The 26,586-nt window shown below is 40.0% G+C and overlaps 1 protein-coding gene across 1 annotated transcript; it reads right to left on the bottom strand.

Annotated features, from left to right (window-relative positions):
- Positions 1-19,553: 19,553 nt before the first annotated feature.
- On the bottom strand, positions 19,554-22,035 carry LOC113019524 (butyrophilin subfamily 1 member A1-like). Its single transcript, XM_026163279.1, has 3 exons — positions 21,859-22,035; positions 21,244-21,588; positions 19,554-20,369 (listed from the first exon to the last, which is right to left on the bottom strand). Exons 1-3 carry the CDS (start codon positions 21,941-21,943, stop codon positions 20,266-20,268), a joined length of 534 nt encoding a protein of 177 aa, XP_026019064.1. The 5' UTR covers positions 21,944-22,035; the 3' UTR covers positions 19,554-20,265.
- Positions 22,036-26,586: the final 4,551 nt, after the last annotated feature.

Below are 26,586 nucleotides of genomic sequence, written 5' to 3'. Positions count from 1 at the left end.
CCAGTCAGGTCAGCTATTTACATTGATCAGGGCTATTGCCCTGTTGTAAAAGCTGTCCTTGAGTCTATTTGTTCGGGACCTCAGCAGCCTGAACCTCCTGCCAGACGGCAGCAGCTTAAACACCCGGTGTCCTGGGTGTGTGCAGTCCCGCAGGATGCTGCGTGCCCTCTTGAGACAGCGAGTGCTGTACAGGTCCTTCAGGGAGGGAAGAGGATGTCCAATGATTTTTTGGGCCATGTTGATGACCCTCTGGAGTGCCTTTCTGTGTGCTGTGGTGCAGCTGGAGAACCACACACCGATGCAATATGTCAGCACACTTTCAATGGAGCAGTGGTAGAAGACGGTCAGCAGCTCCTTCTTCAGGTCCATTTTTCTGAGGATTCTCAGAAAGTGGAGACGCTGTTGGGCCTTCTTTAAGACTGCAGAGGTGTTAGAGCTCCATTGGAGGTCTGTGTCTATGTGCACACCCAGAAACTTGAAACTGGAGACCCTTTCCACGCACTCCCCGTTGATGCTGACAGGCTGCAGCTCGGACTTCCTCCTTCTGAAGTCAACTACCAGTTCTTTTGTTTTGGTGGTATTGAGGTCCAGGTTGTTATCTGCACACCAATCTGACAGCCTCTGAACTTCAGCTCTGTATGCAGTCTCATCTCCCCCTGAGATGAGCCCCACCACGGTGGTATCATCTGCCAACTTGATGACTGTGTTGTCTGGGTGGGAACTAACACAGTCATGTGTGTACAGAGTGTACAATAGGGGACTCAGTACACAGCCTTGTGGAGAGCCAGTGTTGAGGCTGAGGGCTGAGGAAAGATGAGGCCCCACTCTAACTCTCTGTACACGGTCTGAGAGGAAGTCTCTGATCCAGCGGCAGGTGGTGGAAGGAAGTCCAATTTCCAGCAGTTTAACTATTAGTCTGTCCGGGAGTATCGTATTGAAAGCAGAGCTAAAGTCAACAAAGAGCAGCCTGGTGTAACGGCCCTGCACTTCCAGGTGAGAGATGGTGGTGTGGAGCGTTGTAGCAATGGCATCTTCAGTTGATCTGTTAGCTCTGTATGCAAAGTGGAGCGGGTCGAGTGTGGGTGGCAGGCAGGACATGATGTGACGTCGGACCAGTTTCTCGAAGCACTTCATTATAATAGGTGTTAGAGCAACTGGTCGGTAGTCGTTGAGGCTGCTAATGTTAGTACGCTTTGGCAGTGGGACAATTGTGGCTGACTTTAGGCACGGCGGGATGCAGGACTGGGACAGTGAAGTGTTGAAGATCTTAGTGAAGACCCCAGCCAGCTGGTCTGCACACTCTTTTAGGACCTTTGCGGTTATCCTTCTCTTGTACGCTGCCTTGGCCTCTCTGATGCCTCTTTTCAACTCAGATCTGGCTGCACTGTACTGTATACCATCACCAGATCTAAAAGCGGCGTCACGTTGCTTCAGCAGGACCTGGACCTCTTTAGTCATCCAGGGTTTCTGGTTGGAATACACCCGGAGACGTTTGTCCACAGTGACACTGTTGACACAGAAGTTAATATATGAGAGCACTGATGTTGTGTGCTCTTCAAGGTCCTGATGTTCGAACACGCTCCAGTCCGTGTTTTCAAAACAGTCCTGCAGCTGATGTGATGCACCTTCTGGCCAGGTTTGCACAGTTTTTGTGACTGGGGGGGCTCTTCTCCTAACGGGAGTGTATGCAGGGATCAACAGCATGGACATGTGGTCTGACAAACCTAGATGTGGTAGAGGGGTTGCTCTTTAGCCTTTTTGGATGTTGCTGTAGGCTTTATCCAATGTGTTTTTCCCCCTCGTTGCACATTTAATATGCTGTTCAAATCTGGGGAATATTGACCTTAAATCAGCATGGTTGAAGTCCCCAGCTATAAGGTGCACTGCGTTTGGATGGGAGTTCTGCTGGTTGCTTATTGTCTTGTGCAGCTCCTCCATGGCCGAGTTAGCATTAGCATCGGGTGGTACATACACGGCCGTTACCATGACAACAGTAAACTCACGAGGTATGTAGACGGGTCTGCACTTCACAGTCCAATATTCCAAATCCAGGGAACAGTGGCTGTCTACAGTCTTTGTGTTTTTGCACCAGCTGTCATTGGTGTAGATGCATAAACCCCCTCCTTTGATCTTACCGGAGTGGCCGTTCCTGTCGTGACGGTGGACCGTGCAGCCTGCTTGCTCAATAGCCGAGTCCGGAATTGATGGCTGCAGCCAAGTCTCTGTGAGTAATATTATGCTGCTGTCCCATACACACTTATTGACTGCAATTTGTAATCTCAGTTTGTCGATTTTGGTGGTTATGGACCTGACATTGGAGAGGAAAATACTCGGAAGCGGTGGCTTAAATGGCTGTTTCTTTAGCCGTGCCAGGGGCCCTGCCCTGCAGCCTCATTTTTGCCTCCTTTGTTTACGTTGCCTGTTGGGTTTGCCCCTGGCAAGAACCATCCACGGAGACCCTGGAGTTCTTATTATGTCCTCCGGAATGCCGTGAATGTAGTGGTAGTCCGATGTAATGCTCCTTGCACAGCGTAATCCCAAACTCAGAAGGTCCTGACGACTGTAGGTGGACTCTACTCGATGTATAATGATAAAAAACACACACATCCACACAGATACACGTAGAAAAAGTAAAAAACAAAACACCGAACGTGAGGAGCAGTGAGCTGCTGCGTCTGTGCGCGCCGCCATCTTGATGAGATGTTAGTCAAGTGCCCAAGACATCTATAGAAATGTAAATCGCCACTTGATTCATTCATTTGCTTAACTTGTTTTGGACCGTAAACCAGGCGCGAATAGGGCACCGGAAACAAAGCTCCCCACAGGAGTTTCCGCACCGGAAGTAGCATATGCTAACGTGCACATAGTCAATTTGTCTCTCAGAAACAGTTCATAACTTCCCTTCAACTCATTCATGTCACCTAAAAGGTAAACCTGTTTCTCCATCACCTGTTCAGCTCTGATGATTCAGTAAGAACATCTCCTGGTTTCATCTTCATGTTTCCCTCTCACCACATATCTAAACAGACATCATGACCAGCAGCTTTACAGCTGTGGCTCCAGCAAACATCAGCTGATACTAGAAATTAATATTAAATACATTCTAACAACAGCTGATCAAGCTTAAACGTGCTGCTGTTGTTTAGTGCGACACCTGCTGGTTTCCTCTTTCTGGTGCAAAGTGGGCGATAAACAAACAAGAGAGAAAAGCCAATTTTACCAAAAATGAGTCAAAGTTGGTAAGAGATAACAACAATGTAGTTGTTCCATATCTAATGATGAAAAGCCAAATGAGTGTTGTATTTCATGAGCTGGACTGTGTGTTCTTCAGCCCGTGGTTAGTCCGTTAACAGAAAAAGCTCTGTGGTCACACAGTTTCCTGTTTCTCATGAATACACTTCAGCTGCTCAAGTTTTACTGCAGGGCTGTCACATTTGAAGATGAAAAAAAAATGAGCAAAAGAAATTCACAAATAAACAAAACATTTCAAACTTTTTGAAGTTTATTAAAACTTGTGTTTGACTTTTAGATTTTAGATTAGTTTCATGAGGTCCGTTGCATGACCTCCTCATAGTTGATACATATATATCCTGTGGTGAACATTTCAGCATGTTTTTGTCAAAGCTCACAACTCTGCTGTCACTTCTCACATATCACAAGAGGTCAAAAAACTGAAGTGTGTTTTAAAGATTTCAATATTTGTTTACAGCATTGAAGAAGAAGAATAGTTTTACCAAATTTGAAGCTGTCCATCAGAGGAGTGCACAAAAGGAAAAAAGACAATAAAAAATCCTGGGCTTTAATGAAAGGAAATACAATAAAAACACTCAATAGTTAAATTCTGCATAAACAAAAAAAAGTTTCAAGTAAGTGCTTTTCAGTACTACAAAATATGTCATTTTTAGATTTATGATGTTAATAATTTAGTGTGACAGATGTGATCTGATGAACAGCAAGTAATGTAGACAACAAAGTAATAAGCAGTTGTGCAATCTCTACATTTCCTCTACATTCAGCCCAGGTTTCCCTTCAATAGAAACATAGCAGTGTGAAGGGATAGCATATATTTTGTACAATATGTTCCCAAAGCCTTCATTGCTCACAGTGTTTATTGGACACATATCTTTAGTCAAATAGAATATGATCACATTGGTGATTTTAGTGCTTCTTTCTACAGCAGAGTTGATGGTGGAAGATTCACATCTTCATTGATGTTCATGTATTTCATGCAATCATTATACTACAGTTTGCAATGTGTTTTCCTGTATTTGAATAAGTTACTTGTGTTGCTTTGCAGCACACACACAACTTTGGATAAGATTTGCCCTAAATCCAAAATTATTCTAAACAACCAATTTGCTTGAATACTTATTTAATTGTGGGTAGCTAAAATCATGGTCGAGATTAAAATCGGATCAATTTTACAGCCCTAGAAGCTACTTCAATGCCTCCTCCCCTCATTTTCTTTTTTTTTTTGTTTTTTGTGAATCTTTGGATGTCTGTTTATTGTCGAGTCAGGGACCACTTGCATGATATATTACACAGCCAGATTTAGAAGACATGAAATATCCAGCAAGGAAATTGACTAAACTATGTGATCCCGCACGTTTCCCACCAGCAGAAACACAACAGGTGATTTTGGAACAATCACCTGACACATCTTTTATCTGTTATATGTTATATGTTTGAGTGCATGTTTCACTTTTGATTTTGAACTGTTGTTTTATTATAGGAGAAATCGTTTCTTTTTTTTAAACATGTGTTGTGGAAGTTTTAAATAAACTGCAAACACTTGGTGAGCATCTTTTCGAAGTGGATAACATGCTGCAGCACGGAGAGAGCGCTCTGGTCAACCGCCAAATGTGAAAGAGCATAAGACTCACATGTGATGCTACATGCATATAACTAAGTGAGACAAAGTGATATTACTATTACTAAAGTGATCAATGCATAAGAAAAATAAATTTTCCATCACATATCAAAAAGATATTACACTTTTTTTACCCCAATACTAGATCTTGTTTGTTTGTACAGCATTACTGTGATATATTTTTCCTATTTGAACGCTGTATAAAAATTAGCATAAATAATCTAAATGACTTTTTTCATCATAGTTAATGTAACAGCAGGAGTATCTATGTGAATGTACTATCTGCAGTAATGTCCTCTGTGTGTGGTGTACTGTACAGAGAGTGATCCAGCTGCAGTATACTCAGCAGTGAAGACAGACGACATCAGTTATGGACAAATCGTCATCAAAGACAAGCAAAAACAATCAAAGACAAGAGGTACTACTTCTCTTGTTTCAGAACAAGAATAACAGTCCAGACCAGGTTAAGAGCCTAGAGTAAAATGACATTGATGGCTAATGGCTGAATACCGGTCTGCAAAGGAAGACCTAGTGGAGTTGTTCCTGTTTTTTTTTTCTTTTTTTTTTTTTTTGGGGGGGGGGGGGGGGGGGGTTACTTGTTTTTTTTTAAATGTGCATTTACACTTCTATGTCCACATAAATACATGGATTAGGAGGCCTTGCTCTCCCTGAGCAATATAGCAGCTACGCTGAGACGTTCTAATGAACAGAAAGATCCTACATGTCTTTATCTATATCCGCCTTCATTTAAGTGCCTTTTTGTAACTCTCAGCCTGAAAGGCAGTGCTTCTTCCCAACCAGATTCACAGCAGAGTGTAGGTTACCTTACCAAAAAAGGATGGTCTGTTAGTGAGCTCCATGCAGTAATCAATGGATGGTCAATGTTTATACAAACAAGAAAATAGACTCTTTAACTGCTCTTTATCAATTAAATAGGCAATATTAGATATTTGGACTAAATAATTTTTGAAATAAATGGATGAGAAAACTCACAACACTAATAGTTTTGGATATTTTAAATTCTGCATGTAAACCCCCAGCAGCTACTTCCTCTACTTGTTGTTTCCACTGTCATCATGCTGCTTGCTGATAGTGTGTAGGTAGTTTGACACATGTAGGTTTGTGTGGTGCTTTGTGGTAAAATGCTTCTGTCATCATCTAGCATTAATCACGAATGACCAAAAATAATGTGTGGGTGTTTGTCTGAAACAGGAAAGATGCCTACAAAGTTGGTGAAACCTGCTGACAGTTTCTAAGAATTATTTACATGATGCTGACTGGGAAATGATAACTCTTCTTTTAACAGACATCCTGAATACCTACATTACTTTCTAAGCTTTACCACCTGCAGTGATGTCCTGTGTATATGTTTCATTGTGCAGAGTGTGATCCAGCTACAGTCTATTCATCAATGAGAACTGAAGACATCGATTATGGACAAATAGTCATCAGACCAAACAGGCGCAGAGGTACAGCTGCTCTTTATTCAGTAAAAACAAAACAAGGCTACTTCCTGACATTGTGAACTGTTCTCCTTTTTTCAAAAACACATGAATCAGTAAAGCATGATGAAGCACAACCCTCATGTTCACAGACACTTTGAAAGTCTATAAGTAATACCAGTGCTTGCGGAAGAAAGCTTCACTTAAGTGTCAGTAACAAAAATGCCACCCTGTAGCACATTATGACACGTCAACTAGCCCAAATTCACTAATCATCCACCTGTCACTGCAATTTGTGTCTTTGTTTTTATCTAAAGCTAGAGCAGTAGTACTTTTAGTGTTTTAGTTGTTTAAAAATATTTGTATATAATGTATATAGAGTACTTCTAACTCACCTAAAATGAATAAACTGTCTTTGGACACATGGATGTTAAACTTTATTGTAATAGATGATCAAACAGTGGCACAAATTATTTTAGAAATGCTGAAAGAATTTGATCTGATTTTGACTCAGTATTTACTTTTGAAGCCTGAAGGAATATCCTCAAAAAGCACTGAGTACTTTATGATTTGATCAAACATTTTTAATGTAAACTTTAAAAAAAAACATTTAAAAAATATTTTATGAGCTGTGCACACTGTCTGGCTTGGCCATCATTCTTTATTAAATTAAAATGTCCAAGGGACCTTTGTCAGGTACAAAGAAACAATGTTCCTGGGCCAAAATATTGTAATTTTATAAACAATAATGGTAAGTGAGACAATGTGAAAAGATCATAATACCGGTATATATTTTTTTAAAGAAAATGTTTTTCTCTTCCTATGCACCTGTCATTGACTCTGGATTGCAGAGCATTCTAAATGAAATGTAAAGTCAAACTAAATCAAATTCTGAAATAAAAAGCTAAAAAAGTAGTGCTTGAAGAACCATAACATAGAAATTCCTTGTTTGTTCCTTGTACAATGTAAGAATGACCAATACTTTATTAATCAGAGTAGTGTACAATAGTACATACTGCTTCATTAAAGTAATTAAATTGCTTGCTGTGAGCCACAGGTAAGACACTTTTCCAGAGGACCATGTTGAAGATCTTTACAAAAGTAAATGTTATCAGTATTATGGTGAACACATGACAACATAAAAATGAAGCTTAGACCAGAATCATAGGATTTGCACTGATATATAATTATTTATGAGCTGACACTAATGTTCAGTGTGAGCCAGGAAGTGGAACTTTGTGAAGAATCCAAAGTGAAGATAAAAGTCTAAAACCTCAGGCTGTCAGGAGGGAGACCAGAGTTTACTGCCTGCTTGTTTTGCATTCTTTTGTCAGTTCAGTTTGGGCTGAACATAAAAATAGACATGTGTATGTGTTTCCTGTTGTATGAGTATGACTCAGTGATGTGTTTTTAACAATAGTGTGTGACCTTGGCTGTATCCCATTTCGGGGTCTTCGAAGACCGCTAAGGCCGGAAGTGAGAGGCTTGTGAAATTGGACGGTTGCGCTGCCCAGGTTGCCTAGCAACCTTGACAATAACAGCTGTAAACGTTTCATACAGCTTTGTTTGACAGAAATGAAGGAGAACATACTTTGTTAATTTGTTTGTTTGTTTCTACATGAGCTTCGATTTGATAAGTATCTGAGGCTGAGACCACGGGACTGTGAAATCATGATTATTGGGCTTCACTTCTGTACTGAACAGTCATGTAAAGATTAGTTAGTAAATAACAATTAGCTAATGTTGTTCATGAGACTAAAGTCATCTCACTTTGGTAATGTAAATATAATATGGCCAATTATGTGGCCATATTATATATTATGGCCAAATTAGAGTTATTATTTCAATCAGTATTAGTTATTACAGCAGTGAATGACTCTGTTTCAAATACTAAGCTTCAGTAAAGATTCAAGCTGCATTTATTTATGTTATTTTTATTTCCTGTCACCTTAAATCTTCACTCAAAGACAGGTTCCTTTGACACTGTATAAATAACTGTGTTATATATAAGACACAAATATTGTTCTTTTAATATGTTTGCATTACTAAATTTGTCTCAGTGCTTACTTTAAAAATAAAATCATCACATTCTCTGTAAGATTAAGCTCAGCTATTGAACGGTGTATATTTTAAAGTAAAGGCTTTAAAACCAAGTTAGTAAGGAGCCCCGCAGGGGACATGGGAGAAAAAAAAATTAAGACGGACTTTTGCGAGATCTCGCAAAAGTTTTAGCCGCATTCTTCGGAGGCCACCAGCTCAAAGCCGACCGGGAGGTCGAGGCACGATGTGCCGGGAAAGCGGTGTTCCTCCCGGCTGTAGTAGGTCTCGACCTCCCGTTAGCTTCGAGCTAGTGGGTGTCAGATCTCCGAAAACGTCGGAGCACTTTTGCAAATATGTGATGTCTTGTAAACCGAGCAGGTATCTGACGTTTACACAACTACATTCACACCTCAAAATATCTTAAAAGTGTATTTTGTGACCCAGAAAGAGTAATATTACAACTAAGTAGCTGCTGCCATTGTTGGAATTCAACTTTTGCGAGATCTCGCAAAAGTCCGTCTTAATTTTTTTTTCTCCCATGTCCCCTGCAGGACTCCGTAATTTAGTACAAACGTCACTAATGTCCCATAACTTTGCCGACATGTGGCCAACAGTAATGTTTTAATGTTCTTCATTATTAAACATTTGCACATAAATAAGTAACATAATATTCAGTACTTACTTAAAGTTTATTCTTCGGACGCCCCTCTTCCGCCTTTTTTTTCGGCAAAATTATCCACACCCACCGCCGCGCTATGCATTCTGGGATATGTTGGGCCATGAAGTCTACACCGCCATGTCCTTAAAAATCAGGGAAATAAAGGACGCATTTGAAGGCCACATTTCGAGCAGCTTTTGAATTGGGACAGCCTTCGCCGTGTCGCTGTGACGTAATCAGTCTTAAAATGCGGCCTTTAAGGCTGCAGACCCTGAATTGGGATACAGCCATTGTGTGATAGTGACTGCCACTTTGTTGAGACTCTCTTCCAAACTAAACACTTCCTGGTTTGTCTCTTTCATGTCAAAAGTTTATATGTGACAGTTTAGCTATAAAACCTTTAATGTGAAATTAATAGAGCAAGTTCCACTGTTGTAGAACAACTGATCTGTATTTTTGCTGTCAAAATGGATTAAATGTGGAAAAAGTGCTGATTTCTCCTTTTTTCTTGTTATTAATCTGCCCCCAAAATACCTTTATATTACTTTAACTGTGACAGGTGTCTTACTGGTTGAACTGTGTGCTTGTGTTTTCAGAGTTTCTACCAGAGCCAGACGTTATCTATTCTTCACTGAAGTAATCCACCAGTTAAACAACTGAATCCAGCTGCTGCTCCACAAAGGCCATTAGGTCTGAGGATATTCATCCTTAAACAGATCTGTATATGTTGTGTTTGATCTTTCCAGTTAATACACTCACACAACAACAGAGAAACAAAAGAGGACTAAAACATAAAAAGTATGTCAAAAATATATTTTTGTCACCCTGATAGTCACTGTGTCAGTATGCCCAAACCACCAATGTGTATTCATATAATAAATAATATATAAATAATAAATAACAATGACATATAGTACATAACTAATATATGAATATAATGGAATGTATTTAATGTCTTATGTAACTTTCCTGTTATTTATATTTTATTTCTAAGTGTGCTGTCATCTCCACAGCAGTGATCAATAAACTTTGGTCTGACTTGTTGTTTGTCTCGTGTGGTTCCGTGGGTTTCATGAAGATCTCTGATGGAAAGATGTTGTGGTGAACCCATGCATGCTTCTCTTCAGAGCCCATAACAAAGAACAAAATAAAGAAAACCACAACAACAGAAAAAAGCAACATGAACACCATTCAGGCTGGAAACTTCACACAAAAGCTTCACATAAAGGTTGTCCGTCTGTCGGTGGTTAAAGAGTTTTGATTCAAGGAAATTAGACCACTGAGACTTTATTTTAGAGGTGTGGAGGTTAACACAGACCACACAAGAGCTCTCACTTCTCACTCCAACTTTATTTTTGAACCGACAACAACTGACTACATCGCGCAACAAAACTTAGCAACAGTTTTAAACTGGGTGGTCCAGTGGTCCAAAACAAAGGCTGTTTAAAATAAACATGTCTCTGGATATTTTTCAGGTTAAGAAGCTGCACACGTTCATATGAGTGCCTATATGTATCATGTGATCTCATACTGGACTCATAAAAACTGGAAAGGTGAACTCTCAGAGCAGCATCTGTTTATAATAAAGTGCCCTCTGGTGGCCACAGAGATTAAAAACAAAGCAGAAAGATTGGCTTTACAGCTCAGTGCACATGAACTGGACGTTTCCTCTTATGTTCTGCTCATATGGCATGGGATTTATTGTGAAAAAAGTGATGTCACCAATATTTCAGACTATACTTTGGAACACATTCTGTATGTTTGAGATGTCTTTCAGGGTTTTTTTTTTAAAGCCAGTCTTTTCTCACACTAGCAGGAACTGTATGTTTTATGCTCTTGTGGCTGTAAGTAGTTGTATTGCAGCAGCATACAGACCGTGAAAAGTGAAAACTACTGTTTAAAGCAGCTGGTGCTGCCATCTAGTGACACTGAAGTGATCCAACAACTGCACTGACTTTTGGATCATCATGACTCACTTTGACTCCTGCATGTAACTTTTATTTCTTCTTGTCTGTCTTTCCAAAGAACAGACGCATGACTTCCCAAAACATAAGACCAACGCAGCCTGATATTAAAATCTGTAATTTTTGTATCCTCATGCCTTGACTGAGAGCCAAGCCGTGTGGAGTTGTAGAAAAGGACCCAAAAGGCGGCAGCTCTGGTGCAGGTGAATATTTATTTACAACGGTGGGCACAAAACAGCACTGGTGGAAAAACAAGAAACCGGAAAACTGGGTAAGCTAATAACACAAACCAGAAACGAGGATGCAGGGAGGTCCGGGGAAATACACCCAGAGAACACAGGGAGATTACACACAGGTGGGGAACACAGGTGACACTGATAAACATAACGAGACAGGGCAGGAGTGAACACAACATTACGCATACTGACGAGAGACTGTCAAAGTAAAACAGGAAGTACACAGAGGTTCAGACAGGAGGAGAGAAAGCACGGGGAGAACACAGACATAACAGGCTGGGGGAAACATGGAATAAACACAAAGAGAGACGAGAGCTCATAAATACACGGAGGGGCACACAGGGGGTAAGAGTCACAAAGGGAAAAAAAACACTTAGGGAACACCACAACAGGACACCTCAGAAAACCTGGCCTAAATAAGGAGCGAAAATACAAGGAACCAACATGGCCCAGGACCATGACAGAACTGAATCCTGTTTAGAAGATACAATGCCGGTTTTTCAAAGCTGTGAATAAATCTTAGAGGGAAAATTAGTGAGGGTTGAAGGGGTAGAACAGCTTTGATTTTTTGATCTTTAGAAGAAGTGGTTATAAGGTAGGCTTACACATACAGATATTATATAGGAGGTATTTTTAGGATAAAGGGGGAGCTTATAAATAGAAATGATTTTTATACATATTGCATTTTGTGCTTTTAAAGGAGTTGTGGCTCAAATTTGTCTCTGGAGGGTCACGAGCCTTTGGCTAGCGCTATGATTAGCCAATCTACTGTGAGGATAATATGAGTTCATGAAGGATTGCACACGCTTACAGACACAGAGTTAAGAAACACACATGACAGTATTGATTCCAGGCAAAAGGCCTTAAATTCATTTAGCTTTTAACTGAACTTAAAGAAGGACCAAAGAGGAAGGAAAGCATATATTTTGGTTAAGTCTGATACATTAGAATTAGAAGGTATTGTTACATTAAAAGGAGCAAAATGAAATAAAAAGGCTATACCAAAACAGGTGATAACATAGGAAATGTGAGGTTTTAAAATGAAGTTAGTGTTAACACATAGGAGTTGTTTCAAGGCAGCATTTAGCTATGATGAAATGTATACAGGAGTAATTGCTTATATGCTTAAACTTAATTGATTAAAGTGGTTGTTTTCTTTTGGAGTAGAGGAACATGCAGCAGCGACAATTTGTGCACAGGATGTTGATGATCAGATAAGGGAAAATAGAGCGAGCAACCGGCGTGAAAGCAGGGCTTAAAGAGTTCTAAAGGGATGAGTAACGTTGAAGAGTATACATAAATACAAGTCAATAAGTTAAGAAGATAATTAGGATCAGGCTTTTGCTTAAAGAGTCCCAGATAGGATAAGTTAGGGAGGTGCAGGAAAAGGTGTTTTGTTTCTTTTGCAGAAGATCGATCTCGGCGACCACAGGAGGGGCGAGGATCCTGGAGATCTCGAGGTTCGAGACCACCAGAGAAGGGTCTGCGTGAGGACACAATGTATTGTGACCTCTGGTGTTCCAGAGGTCAAAAGAGGGAGTGTCGAGGAGGGAAATTATTTTACTGCTATTGTTAAATAATTGTCATTATTACTATTGCATTAATAATATAATCTGCAGCATGGATATTGCATTCAGAGGTTTAAACAGTGTCTCTTTCAGAAAGACTGAGTTGCAGGCTGACAGGAAGTTGTATGCAGAAGTGAAAGCAGGAAGTTATTTTGAGCCGCAGGCTAAGACGAGGCTTTAACAATGTAACAGATAGCTTTAAGAAGGCCTTAAGCAGCTATGACTATTTTATACACAATGCATATCTGTGCTTATTAAAGAGTTGGAGCTCGGTCAATTAATTGGGGGTCGGAAGCTTTGTTCGGCGCGATGTTCGGACAATCTATTGTGCAAGTGACTTGGAGCCATAGAAGGAATTGCAATACATGCTTACAAAACACTTATATATCAGATCATTAAGGTTTTAGTAGAGGTTCTTGGTTAAAACATTTATTTAGTAGAAGACATACACATAGTCTCAGTGAGCTTCTGGTCTGGTAAAAGGTCAGAAGTGCAACAGGTGAATTGAGAAAGAGCATTTGAGGACGAGACACAGACAGTAGGTGAAGAGGTGACACAAAGAGCATGTGAGGTCAACACATACACACACATTAGTTAGATTTATTTAGAGGAGAGAACGGAAAGTACCAAGCCCTGAAAATAGAAGATGGTTTTCTGGGTGAAAAGTCATGATGATGTTGATCTGATCTATGTATAAAATGTGTCTGTGACGCATGAAGGAGCGTCAGTAAACAAACCCTGATGCTATAAAATATCTGTTCATGCTTTGATTAAGTCGAAGACTACTTCCTGTCTGCGTACAGAGTTGTCTTCCCACGCGTGTATTCATTAAAATCATCGTTTGACTTCACCCGGCCGGATTGGTGTGGTTATTCTTCGATCACCTCTTGTACCCTTCCTCAATATTGAATCTTAACACTCTCTACATTATTTCCATTAGATTTCCATAATTCGTTTTCCTTTAAAGACATCTCCATCATTTATTGGTGTTTTAAAAAATCCTTACAATGCTCCAGAGATAAATAAACTCAACACAGCTGGAGGCTAGTTCAGTAGAATCAATAGAATCCACTCATCGTGTTACAGCAGATGTCAGTTTTTAAATTTGGTGAGGTTTGTGAATTCTAGATTCTTTTATGAAAGATTTGCTCACACATATTCATATTTTTGCATTCAGAATGACCACGTTTGTATGAACAAAGTGTAATCAAAGGGTCCTGAGAACAGACCGATAAAGACACTGTAAGAGATTCAGCACACAGTGCAGAAGGGAGATGGGGGGGACCCCTACTCAGAGACCTAAAAACTTCAGCCACTCTGAAAACAGTTAGAAGCAGAAGATCCTGAAAAGAAGATCATCCGAATTTAAATCAGGAAGTGTTTTAGATTTTTAGTCTTATTCCTGGAACATTTTAGTCACACATATAAAGCCTGATGTTTGATGCATTTAAAGGGATTTTATTCAGTTTAATTTTTGCAAATCTTGATATCCTGTAACTGACAGCAGTGTGTGGATGAGCGCTTGTGGATCATGGTTTAGATGGATGCTGCTTGTTTCCCTCTTCCTGTTTGCATTTGTGTGTCTGTAATTGTGTCTTGATTAGTTTTAGGGTACCGAGTTAAGTGGGTTCAATGTTATTATTTAAACATTGAACCCATAGTGGCTAAAATGAATAAAGTCATTGTAATCGTAATCATTTAAATTAGATGATATCTACTTAAAATGCTGCTGTACTGATGAACTCCATCCGACACTTAGTGAAAAACAAGTTGTTGCATGGTTGGCGTCAAAATGTTTGTGGGCATGTTGCACAAATATCAGTGAATAAGGTGAGGAAATACAAGCTGTTTTGAAGCATTTCTCTGACATCAGAACTTTTCATAAAATGTGCCTATTTTGATCAGCGGAGGGTAAAATGCAAGTAAATATTTGCAGAGAGATATGTCAGTATAATATAAAGGGGTGCCTATAATTATTTCAACTGGGTCCCTCCCACCTTCGGGGTTTGTATAGAAAGAGTGCTGGTTTTATTTAAGTGTCTGTCACTGAACAAGACAATGTTATATGCAGTATACATATATTACATAGTAAAACATGTTAGCAATGGATCCCAGACAGAGAAGGATTTGTCCCTGGACCCTCTGACAGTGTATTTGACTTTTTCTAATTGAATGAATTACCAAAATGTGTTTCATTGTTCTGGTGACAGTGACAAGAAAGATCGAGCGATCGATTTAGTCGCCAAACCACAGGGACACATTAGGTGGGTTTTTTGATATTGAGTGCAGGAATATGCAGTGCAAGTAGCATTGTAAAAGCAATGATTTATTTCATTTCTTTTGTCTCTAATTCCAAATATGGGAGTTGTCGCATTGGGCTGGATAGTCAGAGCTGGCAAAATTACATGCTGTTCTTCAGTAGAAGGACAAATACTAGTGGTGAAAAACTTCAGCAAATGTCCACAAGGGATCGCTGCAAGACCATAAATTGGCTAAATAGCACATATCAACCAAGTTGCTAGTGGTAAGGCAAGAACGTGGCAAGCTAACAACAGTTAAACTAAACAATAAAAAACATCCTTTAACCGCGAGACGTAATTATTGGAGGACATTCTGGCCATTGGTATTAACTTAGTGCAAATTAATTAAATAATATTTATAATAATAAATAACAATAATAATTAAATAATTAAATAAGCCTACTAACATGATATCAGTGTACTGAGGCACAATTTTAACTTTAACATGCAAAAACAACTATAGCTATTATCATACCAGTTAACCTGTCAAAGGTAATAACACTTACTGGTTCATTGACACACACGGAATCATACAAAAATGCGTTACAACTGCCATAGTGATGAGCGGATCGAAATTGAAATATTGATTCTTCCGATACCAGTAATTTATGTTCCAGTATCGATTCTCATAATAAAATATTAATATTTTAGTACTTTGGGGTACATTTGTAGTTTATCATTAACAGGAACACAGTGGAAAGAAACTATTTCATTCGGAAGGAACAACTTCCTCTTATGCCTTTCATAGTCATATGCGAAATACGGCATGTAATGCATGTAATGCAAGGATGTCATCACTTTCAAGATGGAGAAAGCATAAAGTGACAATTATGAATCACTGATAAGGAGATTCTGCAGGTCATTAATCAAAGTATAAAACTAAAATAAAATGTATTTTTAGTAACACGGGATACAAACATGGAAGCAAGATGTGTAATTAGGATTATTTATAATAAACATTATTAAATCATTGCAATTTCTTTAACCATAGAGAATAACTAAATCCTTTAGGACAGTGTCTCATCAATGCACTGAACTCACTGTTATCCCTCTAACAGCCTCCATACGTTCTCACTGTAATTTCCCCTCATGAATGAATTTATGCTGCACTAATGTGAATGTTTGCAGGGAAATCAAACGCATTTCACTCGCTGTACTCGAGCTGACTTACCTTTGTTTGAATGACGACTTGTACGCACTGACTCCACAGACAAGGTACGAAAATATGTCAGGCTACGTCAATAGCGGTTGGTCTTCAGGGTTTCTACTCCACGGCCTTATTTCATACGGGTCACATTTCCAATGCACACTATTTTCTGCAAGTACCGCTGCTTCGCCTCTGGACGAAATCGGTCTCTATACAGTTCATTCTCTTTTGAGCTGCTTTTAAGCATCTTGTAGTCGTCGTTCCAACACAGTGTGTTTGTTTTGATTCGTAGACCTGAAAATGGCGCTGCGCTCCCACAATGCATTGCGGCGTGACGTCAACTCCAAAGCCCTATTCGGCCCCCTTGAAGTTTCCCACATTTTGTCACATTACAGCCACAAACATGAATCAATTTTATTGGAATTCCACGTGAAAGACCAACACAAAGTGGTGCACATGTGAGAAGTGGAACGAAAATCATACATGATTCCAAACATTTTTTACAAATAAATAACTGCAAAGTGGGGTGTGCTTAATTATTCAGCCCCCTGAGTCAATACTTTGTAGAACCACCTTTTGCTGCCATTACAGCTGCCAGTCTTTTAGGGTCTGTCTCTACCAGCTTTGCCCATTCTTCTTTGCAAAACAGCTCCAGCTCAGTCAGATTAGATGGACAGTGTTTGTGAACAGCAGTTTTCAGATCTTGCCACAGAGTCTCGATTGGATTTAGATCTGGACTTTGACTGGGCCATTCTAACACATGGATGTGTTTGGTTTTAAACCATTCCATTGTTGCCCTGGCTTTATGTTTAGGGTTGTTGTCCTGCTGGAAGGTGAACCTCCGCCCCAGTCTCAGGTCTTTTGCAGACTCTAAGAGGTTTTCTTCCAAGATTGCCCTGTATTTGGCTCCATCCATCTTCCCATCAACTCTGACCAGCTTCCCTGTCCCTGCTGAAGAGAAGCACCCCCAGAGCATGATGCTGCCACCCCCATATTTGACAGTGGGGATGGTGTGTTCAGAGTGATGTGCAGTGCTAGTTTTCCGCCACACACAGTGTTTTGCATTTTGGCCAAAAAGTTCCCTTTTGGTCTCATCTGACCAGAGCACCTTCTTCCACATGTTTGCTGTGTCCCCCACATGGCTTGTGGCAAACTGCAAACAGGACTTCTTCTGGTTTTCTGTTAACAATGGCTTTCTTCTCGCCACTCTTCCATAAAGGCCAACTTTGTGCAGTGCACGCCCAGTGATGGGAGTAACGAGTAATCTAACTAATTACTATTCCTATCGTTACAACGCCATTACAGTTACTAACAAAAAAACGCGGTCCGTTACTATTTTTCAACAAACAGACGGTTGAAGCTGTGTTCAGCTTCATCTTATATCAGTTGCACGGAAGTAGCTGACTATGTAAGTAATCTGGACGCTACAGCTTTAAGCAGCTGCTCGCTCCCGCGGACGGTAATCACATCACTGTCCAGCACAACACCTGAAGCTCAGGGGGCAAAACAGTCGCATAAGAGCTGCTGTTTGACTGGGTAAGAATAAAGTAGTCGTGGTAAGCCAATCACACGACCATTTAAAGACAAAGCAACAAGGATATATATACCAGTTTTTAAATTGTGTTGATAGGTCACGTAAAACCAGAGTCATGATAAACAATATATACGTGGCATTTTTTCCTCAATAGTTTCGTCACATTTACTGTCTAAGCACAGCGCAGCAAGCACTCTGTGCTTATGAGCAACCCCCCCCCCCCCCCCCCCCCCAAAAAAAAAAAAACCAGGAAGTTTTAGGAGTGATGGAGAGAGAGAGCAGAAAAAGAGAGAGAGCACGTTTTGAGATGTGAGAGATCTGTGATTTTCTCCTTTATAGTGGACAGAAATTATTTTTTTGGAGTGGCACAAATAATTTGTATTGAATGCAAAACAGCTGATTGTTATGTAAATAGTTTGAAATGGTTATTTAAAAAATCAAGGTAAAAGGTAAATGGATGCAAATAACATTGTTGTTTGCAAAGCTTGTGCATAGGATTTTAAAATTGACAATTAATATTTGCATTTAAAGTTATGAAATATGATTCAATAAACATGTTTGTGGTTGTTACAGTAAAAAATATAATTTTTTCTACTCTGATTTTATGTTTTTTGTCTGATTGTAGATCAATTGTGTTAATACAGTATGCCAAAATGAAAACATGACTGTAAATTTAGACACGTGAGGTTGTGCTGAAAAGGATGATACCAAACAAGACAAAGTAAATAGTTTTTAAAGGTGAAATGTGGAGGGAAAATCAAAAAATCAAAAGCAGTTAAAAATGGCCAATCATACCCTGGACCCCACAGGGTTAAACGTTTTTTTTTAAAGTAATGCAATAAATACTTTTCAAGTAATTAATTCAGAATCTTGTAACTCAGTTACTTTTTTGAAGAAGTAACTAGTAACTAGGATTAATTAGTTTTTCAAAGTAACTTGCCCAACACTGGACATTTAGACTTTAACAACTCTTCCCGTTTTCCAGCACATTGTTGAATATGTGCTATGAAGGATTAAGGATTAATATTAATAAGGATTAAGGCAGTTCTGAAGGGGGTTAAATCCAGTACTAGCAAGGTGTACCTAATAAAGTGGCCAATGAGTGGATGTACTGTGTATAAAGGCACCAGTCACAGAATAATAAAGGTCAATAGGTGGCAGCAGAATTCACCTAACACATGTGAGCTAATCTGACCTCTGACCTTTAATTTCTCAAGATGAAAAAAAAAAAACACAGTTAATGTGAAGTTAGACTTCAAATTTCACTGACATCTCATTCTGACTCCTCTCTTCTTGTGTGTCTTCTGCATTCATCTGTGGTAGGAGGAAGCAGGAAGCATACTGTGGTATGGGAGGTGGAGCAGAGTGTAAAACAGCTTCAAACAACAACCTGCACTTGATTTACAAAATTACATTAATTGTTGTCTGGGTCAATTATTAAAGTCAAATCAAATGTCACAGCACACCTGACATGCGGCTCCATCTGAGGTGGAAGTGCTTTAAAAAAAATCACATTTTCCCCCCTCACACTCCAGAACAAGAATATTTTAATGTAGTGTTTGACCCACAGCTTTGACAGATATACTGTTGTTAATAGTAAACATCTATGCTCTGGACTTCCCAGCTTGTTTCTGCCAATTTCACTTAAAGTATTCATTGTCAACTTTATTCTGATCACATGAGGATTTTTGGAGAAAAGGCTGGGTGCTTTCCATTCTCTACACAGAGCTAAATTAAGTATATAATAAATAAATACTAGGCTTAAACTGACAAATGAAACTGAAAAACCCAACATCATCTGATCACATTTTTAATTACAAATTTCACATGCCAACATTTGATTTGAATCATCAATCATCAATCAATCATCAATCATTTTAAAGCAGAAAAACATTTTGCAAATGACTTCATGACAGAACAGGCACCAGAGTTATGTGCAAATGCAAACTGGCAGCTGCTTCTACTTTTGTGAGATTGAAATGGCAGCAGCAAAAGCACATCAGGCTTCATGTCAACAATCTGCCTTTTGGATGAATATATCCAATAACTGCTGCTAATAAACCTGAATACTGATCTTCTCTAACTATAATATGTAATGCAGAAATTTTACTTCAACTTAAACCAGTTCAGGTCCATTTTGTTTGTACCTTGAGACAAAATGGATGACAGCTGTTAAAGTGAGAACACCCCCCCCCCACAGTTTGTCTGTGTTGTAGAGGAAGTGGCTTTTACAGAGAGGAAATAAAGAGAAGCTCAGTCTGATGTCTCAACAGCTCTCTGAATTCAGCTGGTTCAGGTTCACTCTGTATGCTTTGACCTACAGCTCCTGCGTGGACAGGTGCATTAACTGTAGAACTGATCACTGGCTCTGTCTGTGGTTTAGTTTGCACCATACCTCAGTGTGTTACCTCAAACCAGAATCAAATACAAAATACAAAAGTAGAAGCAGCTGTGTTAGACAAATAACAGTTTATAATCCTGGTTCTGTTGTTTTCTTCTCTGTAGATCAAAAAACAGCAACAAGAAGCACAGCAAGAACTGACAGACCAGCTTTCAGTACATCAGATCCACTTGTTTCTCTTCCATCCTCTGTGTGTCCTCCTGTCTGACCTGCAGGTGAGAAACAGGTGTGAGGTGTCAGCTGTCAGGTAGGTGATGAGTGAAGAACAGAACAGAATCAACAGAAGTTAAGTTTGAAGAGGAAATGGATTCTTTTAAACCCCAAGATGTTTCTAAGATGCAGATTCTGAATGAGTGCTTAGAATCCATCAGAGTTTGGATGGCTGACAACTTTCTACAACTTAATGAAGGAACTGCCAGACAGGTACCTAACATAATGAATGCTCTTGGTCCTCTTTCAACATTTGTGAAATCATCTATCAGGAACCTAGAGGTAACTTTTGACCCAGATCTCACTCTGGATGTTCACGTTAAATCTCTGGTTCAGTCCTGCTTTTATAATTTAAGAAACGTTTCTAAATGAAGTCCTATTGTATCTCGTACTGAACTGGAGATTGTTGTCCATGCATTCATTTCATCACGATTGGGCTACTGTAATTCCCTGTTTACATGTTTACATGTTTAAGGAAGGGCTACCTGGAGCGTCTGCAGATTGTCCAAAAGGCTGCAGCAAGGCTTCTGACCAAAACATTTAAGTACTCTCATGTGACACCATTGCTAACACCGCTGCTTTGGCTCTCCAATTAATTCAGAGTCCATTTTAAGATTCTGGTTCTGACCTTTAGAGCTTATCATGGACAAGCGCCAGCCTACATCACTGAACTTTTGCAGCCCTATGTCCTCAGCAGGTCTCTGAGGTCATGTGATCAGGGCCTACTCGTTATTCATCAAACAAGGCTGAGAGCTAAGGGAGACAGTGCTTTTGCCACTGTGGCTCCCAGACTGTGGAACTCTCTCCCACTGAGCTTAAGATCTCTGGACTCAGTAGTCTCTTTTAAAAAACAACTAAACTTTACTCACTCACCTGGAGGAACAACACTCAGGTCTATGCTGCAGATGGGCTCTGTACCATAAACAGCTCTCTGCTCGCGATTTGTTTTAATCTTAACACGACACTCATATGTTCCATTGTCACTAATCGTCACATTGTTCAGAATCAGAGACACGTCTCCATCCTTCATCTGTCTGTCCTGCAGATCCACCCGATTCTTAAAAGATGGATGCTGGTGATCTGGATCAAAGTGCCCATTCCGATACAAAAGGACATATTCATCCTTCAGGTCAGTTCTGCTCCATTCTACACCTATGTAGTTGTTTGGAGCTTGACATGTCAGGGTGACGTTCTGTCCAGCTGTGGCTGCTTTCTGGTCTGAAAGAGGAAACAACACAGAGCAGAGAGGCTTAAAGTACGTAATGGTTCCCGTATATAACAACCACCAGTCAGTCAAGTTAAAGAAAAAAAATAATAGGAAAAAAAAGCATGTTACAATTGTAGAAAACATTCATAAGCAGAGTTATGACAGAAGAGTCAGTTTAAAATTAAGTGCAGTATTTAAAATAAGACTCCAGCTTACAAAAACACTGAGTTTAAGGAGGAACCCATGACTATAAAACCTTTCAAACCAATCCATAAACTCACCGGCAGAGGCAGAAAGCTGTGAACAAGTGATGGAGACCAAATACACCCAAAATAGTGAGTGAGACGTTCCAGCAAACATTTCCATTTCTTTGAGCTCACGTTATGGTAGCCATTATAAAATGTAAGAAAACAAAAAAAAGTTAGACAGTTAGACAGTCAGACAAACGAAGCCGGCTTTGGGGAAGTTGAGTAAAGAGAGGAACTAGAAGCAGCGTCACTTGTGAGCTTCCGGAGTATGTTGGGCGATGGGGGTATGTAAAGGCGTGGTTTGCGGCACGGCGGCAGGGGGGGCCGACACACAGGAGAACCATCAGCAATCATGCCTTGCCTGCATAAAAGGAATGAGCTTGGTCCTGAGTAGTGTTGTTGGTGTGGCTGGCAGCCAGCAGAAAAGCTGCAGACGTGTGTAAGTTATGACAGCGGAAATAAAAGTCAACATGTGCAATATGTGGTCGAGTGTATCATGTGTCTTTCAATCTACAAAACCCATGTGCAAAAGGCACTACAAAATCAACATGAATATCAAACTGTCAAAACCAATTCCCCCCAAGACAACAAAACAGCCCCAGCTCAAGACAAATAGTTCAGAGCCTCGACCGCGATTTCAGTGGCGGCGTCAAGATCAGCCTCTGAGAAAGCCCTGATGGTGGGCTGGAAGTGGCCGAGCAATGCACAGTCTCAGCGTTAACAGCCCCTGGAAAAATAACTCCAGGCTTGGAAAGATGGGTAGAAACACTTTTTTTTATCCAATTCGGAAACAGAAATGAAAAAAAAAAAATCACTTTTACACCAGTCCTGAAGAGGGCAAGAAAACAATTTTTGTCACTCGCCACAGGGAGTTGCTCAGAAGACATGGCATGCCCGCGGAAGTGCCTCTTCCTTCGGGCAGCTGATCCTCCAGTGGGCCAGGGAGTTGAGCAGCCATAGTTGCAGGGTGAAGGTAGAGGGTGTTAAGCAGGAAATCCATGATCAGAGGGTGGAAACAGTTCATTAGCCAGGGGAATCAGTCTTTGTAGCTGGCTAAGTACAGCGTGACCATACTCCTCCCCAAACCTCTTCAGCGACTTATCGCACTGCTGATCCACCATGGAAATTGAGTTCTTCTGGAGCTCCTCTAAGAGAGCTTCTGGGTTCATGTTGTGGCTGGAACGTTCTTTCAGGTGTTAGTAATGGTGGACCCAAATGGAGGACTCTTCCCAGAGAAGATCATTACAGTGGAAAAACAACAGAATAAAAGGCAATAGTGACAATCCTCGCACTGTGGCCCCCGTGGCAATTCTCCCAGAATCCCACACAGTGCGAGTGTCTGTGAAAAGTGAATACAGCAACCCCAAAAACCCCTTGTTCCAAAACACTGACTCCGGTCCCATGAAAATACACACTCTGCTCCTAACTCCTAGTGGCACACAAAAACAAACATACGTTGGCTAGACAATTTTTTACAATGTTTTTTTGTCTGATTTTAGATCAGTTGTGTCAATACAGTATGTCAAAATGAAAACATAATTGTAAATTCAGACACACGAGGTTGCGCTGAAAACAATGATACCAAACAAGCCAAAGTAAATGTAGAAAAAAGTAGTTAAAAATGGCAAATTATAGCCCCAGAGGGTTAAACATTTTTTTTTAAAGTAATCCCAATCATCAATCGTTTGGTCGTAAAAAAATCAAACCTATTTGAAATCCTGTCGGCCTTCGTGAGGGTGTCAACGCAGCCTCTCACACTGTGCACGCGCAAACACAGAAATAAAAGTGAAAAACGGAGCAGCATGGCAGTGCAGCATGTGATCTGGACACAAGCGATGAAAGCACAACTTTGGCAAGCTCATCTGAGGCTTTTCGATGTGGCCTCACAAAATTATCACCGCCGTATAGTGTGAGACCATTGCATTGTGACCTACGAACTTCTAAACTCCAGCGAGTCAATTGTACAGTTTGAGCAGGAGCTGAATAACGCAACTGAAAAAAATATTGCACAGTGTATGACCAGCTTAACTTAGTTACTAACTCATTTATTTTTTTGAAGAAGTAACTAGTAACTATAATTAATTACTTTTTTCAAAGTAACTTGCCCAACACGGGTTATTCAGGAGTTAAGTATCAAGATTGCAAGAAGAACATCGAAGAAGATGTTCAGTAGTGCAACATCTTTGGATGCAAGCTGCCATTAAAAACGACAGAAGAAGAAGATGATGGCTGATGAGCCACAGGTGTGGCTGCCTTCAGTGCAGAAACTCCCCTCAGCCTGACGGTGGTTGTAATCCAGCAAACACCCTGAGGTGTCCGAGGTGGAGATGGGGAGGTGCATGAAAGAGTGTGAAAGGGAGGATGATGGAGAGACAAATTTTAAAAAATGCAAAGAGCAGGGTAAATGGCTCGAAATAGCGGGTGAGAAGATGATTGGACTAGAGTGATGATGTCAGTTTTGAGACTGACAGCATGGGAAAGCAGTAGACATGAAAACAGAGGAGCAGCCTAATACCCAGGAAAGCAGGCAGATGAGTGATTACAGATCTTCCGTACTGAACTTACACATAAGCTTCATTAAAGAAGAAAAGGAAAAGAGGAAACTCAAACTGCATCTTTTAGTTTTTTTTTTTTTCAATTAAATTAAGCAGCTTCTTTTAAGGCATTTCAGTAGCAGAGCAGCTCAACCAGTTCTTCAGGGATCTTAAGGCAGAATGAAACAATAACAACCATCCACTAAGCTCTATTCAGTGTTAACCAGGGACCTGTTCTCCACTATGCCGATGTGAAAAGCAACTGCAGAGCTGGGCAATGTAATTAAAGATGTATTTCAACTAAAACTATTGCGGTGTACCGTCCCCTCCTGCCCCATTATAATGCCAGTACAAAAACAGGCTGCCATAACATTACCTAATGATTACAGGCCTGTTGCACTAAAACATGTGATCATGAAAATAATAGAAAGACTAGTTTTGCACCAACTTAGGGCCTGGACACTCACCAGTATGCATATTGCCAGTGGAAAGAGTGGACAGTTTCCGATACCTGGGTGTCCACATCACTCAGGACCTGTCATGGTCCTGTCACATCAACACCCTGGTTAAGAAAGCCCGTCAGCGTCTCTTCTTCCTCAGAAGACTTAGAGACTTCCATCTGCCACTGAAGGTGCTCAAGAACTTCTACTCCTGCACCATCGAGAGCGTCCTGACGGCAAACATCTGCACCTGGTTTGGGAACAGCACCAAGCAGGACAGACGAGATCTGCAAAGAGTGGTGCGCTCGGCAGAACGCATCATTCAATCAGAGCTCCCTAACCTGCTGTCCATCTACACCAAGCGGTGCAAGTCCAAAGCTAGGAAGATTATGATGGATCTCTCCCATCCCAACAATGGACTCTTCTCACTATTGAGGTCTGGGAAGTGCTTCCGCTCCCTTAAGGCCAAAACAGAGAGAATGAGGAGGAGCTTCTTCCCACAGGCTATTCGGGCCCTGAACCAGGTGTAGGACTGGACTCTCCCACACACATCACTATAAGACTGGACTCTCACACACGTCACCACACATTTCCTATAATCCTATAATTCCTATAATTTATAATCCTTACCTTTATAATCTCCTCTGCTATTTGCACATTTTTTACTGTAAATTTCTAAGTTAATTTGTAAATTTTTGTAGTAAACTGTAAATTGTAAATATTGTAAAACTTTTCTTCTGTCATTTAATGGTCGGGCATTGTACAGCTACAAGCATTTCACCCCCCATGTCATACTGTGCATGGTGTGACAAATAAAATTTGAATTTGAATTTGAATTTGAATTGGACCAACAGGTCAATGGATTACAAGTAAAAAGTAAGTAAAGATTTATTTATATGGCACAGTTCACAGAAAAATGTCAAATTGCTTCCCAACAGAGGTAATAAAAACACAATACAATTATAAATGTATGATTAAAAACCCTGGTCTAATTAAAATAATGGAAATAAAAACGTCTTTAGCTGACTTTTGAAGGTCTCCACAGAGTGCAAACTCTGTAGAAATAGAGGAAGTCTGGGTGCAAGTCAGGTTACAAGAAGAGGTATATATATTGATCAAATCAGCAATATAGGGAGGGGCCTGTCCATGTAGTGCTCTAAAGGTTAAAACTAAATGTAAATTAAATCTGGTTAGCAGTAAGTGTAGTGACTTTAAAACAGGAGTTATATGGGCTCCTTTGTTTGAGTGAGTCAGTAGTCTCGCTCTACTAATAAAAGACAAAATAAATGATTATTCACTTCAGGACGAAGCAGGACACCTACACACTACTATACATCAATTGGGAGATTGTGGACAAGGTCTACATTTAAAATCCTGGGCGCACACTTATCAGAGTACTTTCTCTCTCCCTTTCTCTTACTAGTTAGGGAGGTACAGCCATAAGGATAATCCACAAAACTGGTTACAGAGATCATACACATCCACTATTCTTAAAATCAAAAACTCTAAAATTCACAGATCTTGTTCATTTTCTCACTGCATAAATTATGTATAAAGCAATAAACAACCTACTTCCTGACAATATTCTAAATTTGTTTTCTAAAAGGGAATGGAGATATATTTGAGGTGGAAAATAAATTTAAAACATCCTTTTATCCATACAACATTAAAAAGTTTTTGCATGTCTGTGTGTGGAGTGAAGTTGTGACTTAGTAATGATATGAAGCAATGTCCGAGCATGGGGCCGTTTAAATGTGGTTTAAAGATATGGTTTTTGCAGGGAGATT

The sequence above is a fragment of the Astatotilapia calliptera genome, chromosome 3 (genome assembly GCF_900246225.1).
Source record: "Astatotilapia calliptera chromosome 3, fAstCal1.2, whole genome shotgun sequence".
NCBI lineage: Eukaryota > Metazoa > Chordata > Actinopteri > Cichliformes > Cichlidae > Astatotilapia > Astatotilapia calliptera.
The sequence above is the reverse complement of the archived record's forward strand: the minus strand, read 5'-3'. Positions and strand labels throughout refer to the sequence as shown.

Bases quoted from the DNA above. Each gene is read 5' to 3' on its own strand.
- LOC113019524 (XM_026163279.1), bottom strand. From the start codon at position 21,943: ATGGAAATGTTTGCTGGAACGTCTCACTCACTATTTTGGGTGTATTTG. The intron at 21,589-21,858 runs GTGAGTTTATGG...TTCCTCTTTCAG, and splicing joins ACAGCTTTCTGCCTCTGCCG to ACCAGAAAGCAGCCACAGCT. The intron at 20,370-21,243 runs GTGAGTGAGTAA...TCTCACCTGCAG, and splicing joins CCTGAGTGTTGTTCCTCCAG to GTCAGACAGGAGGACACACA.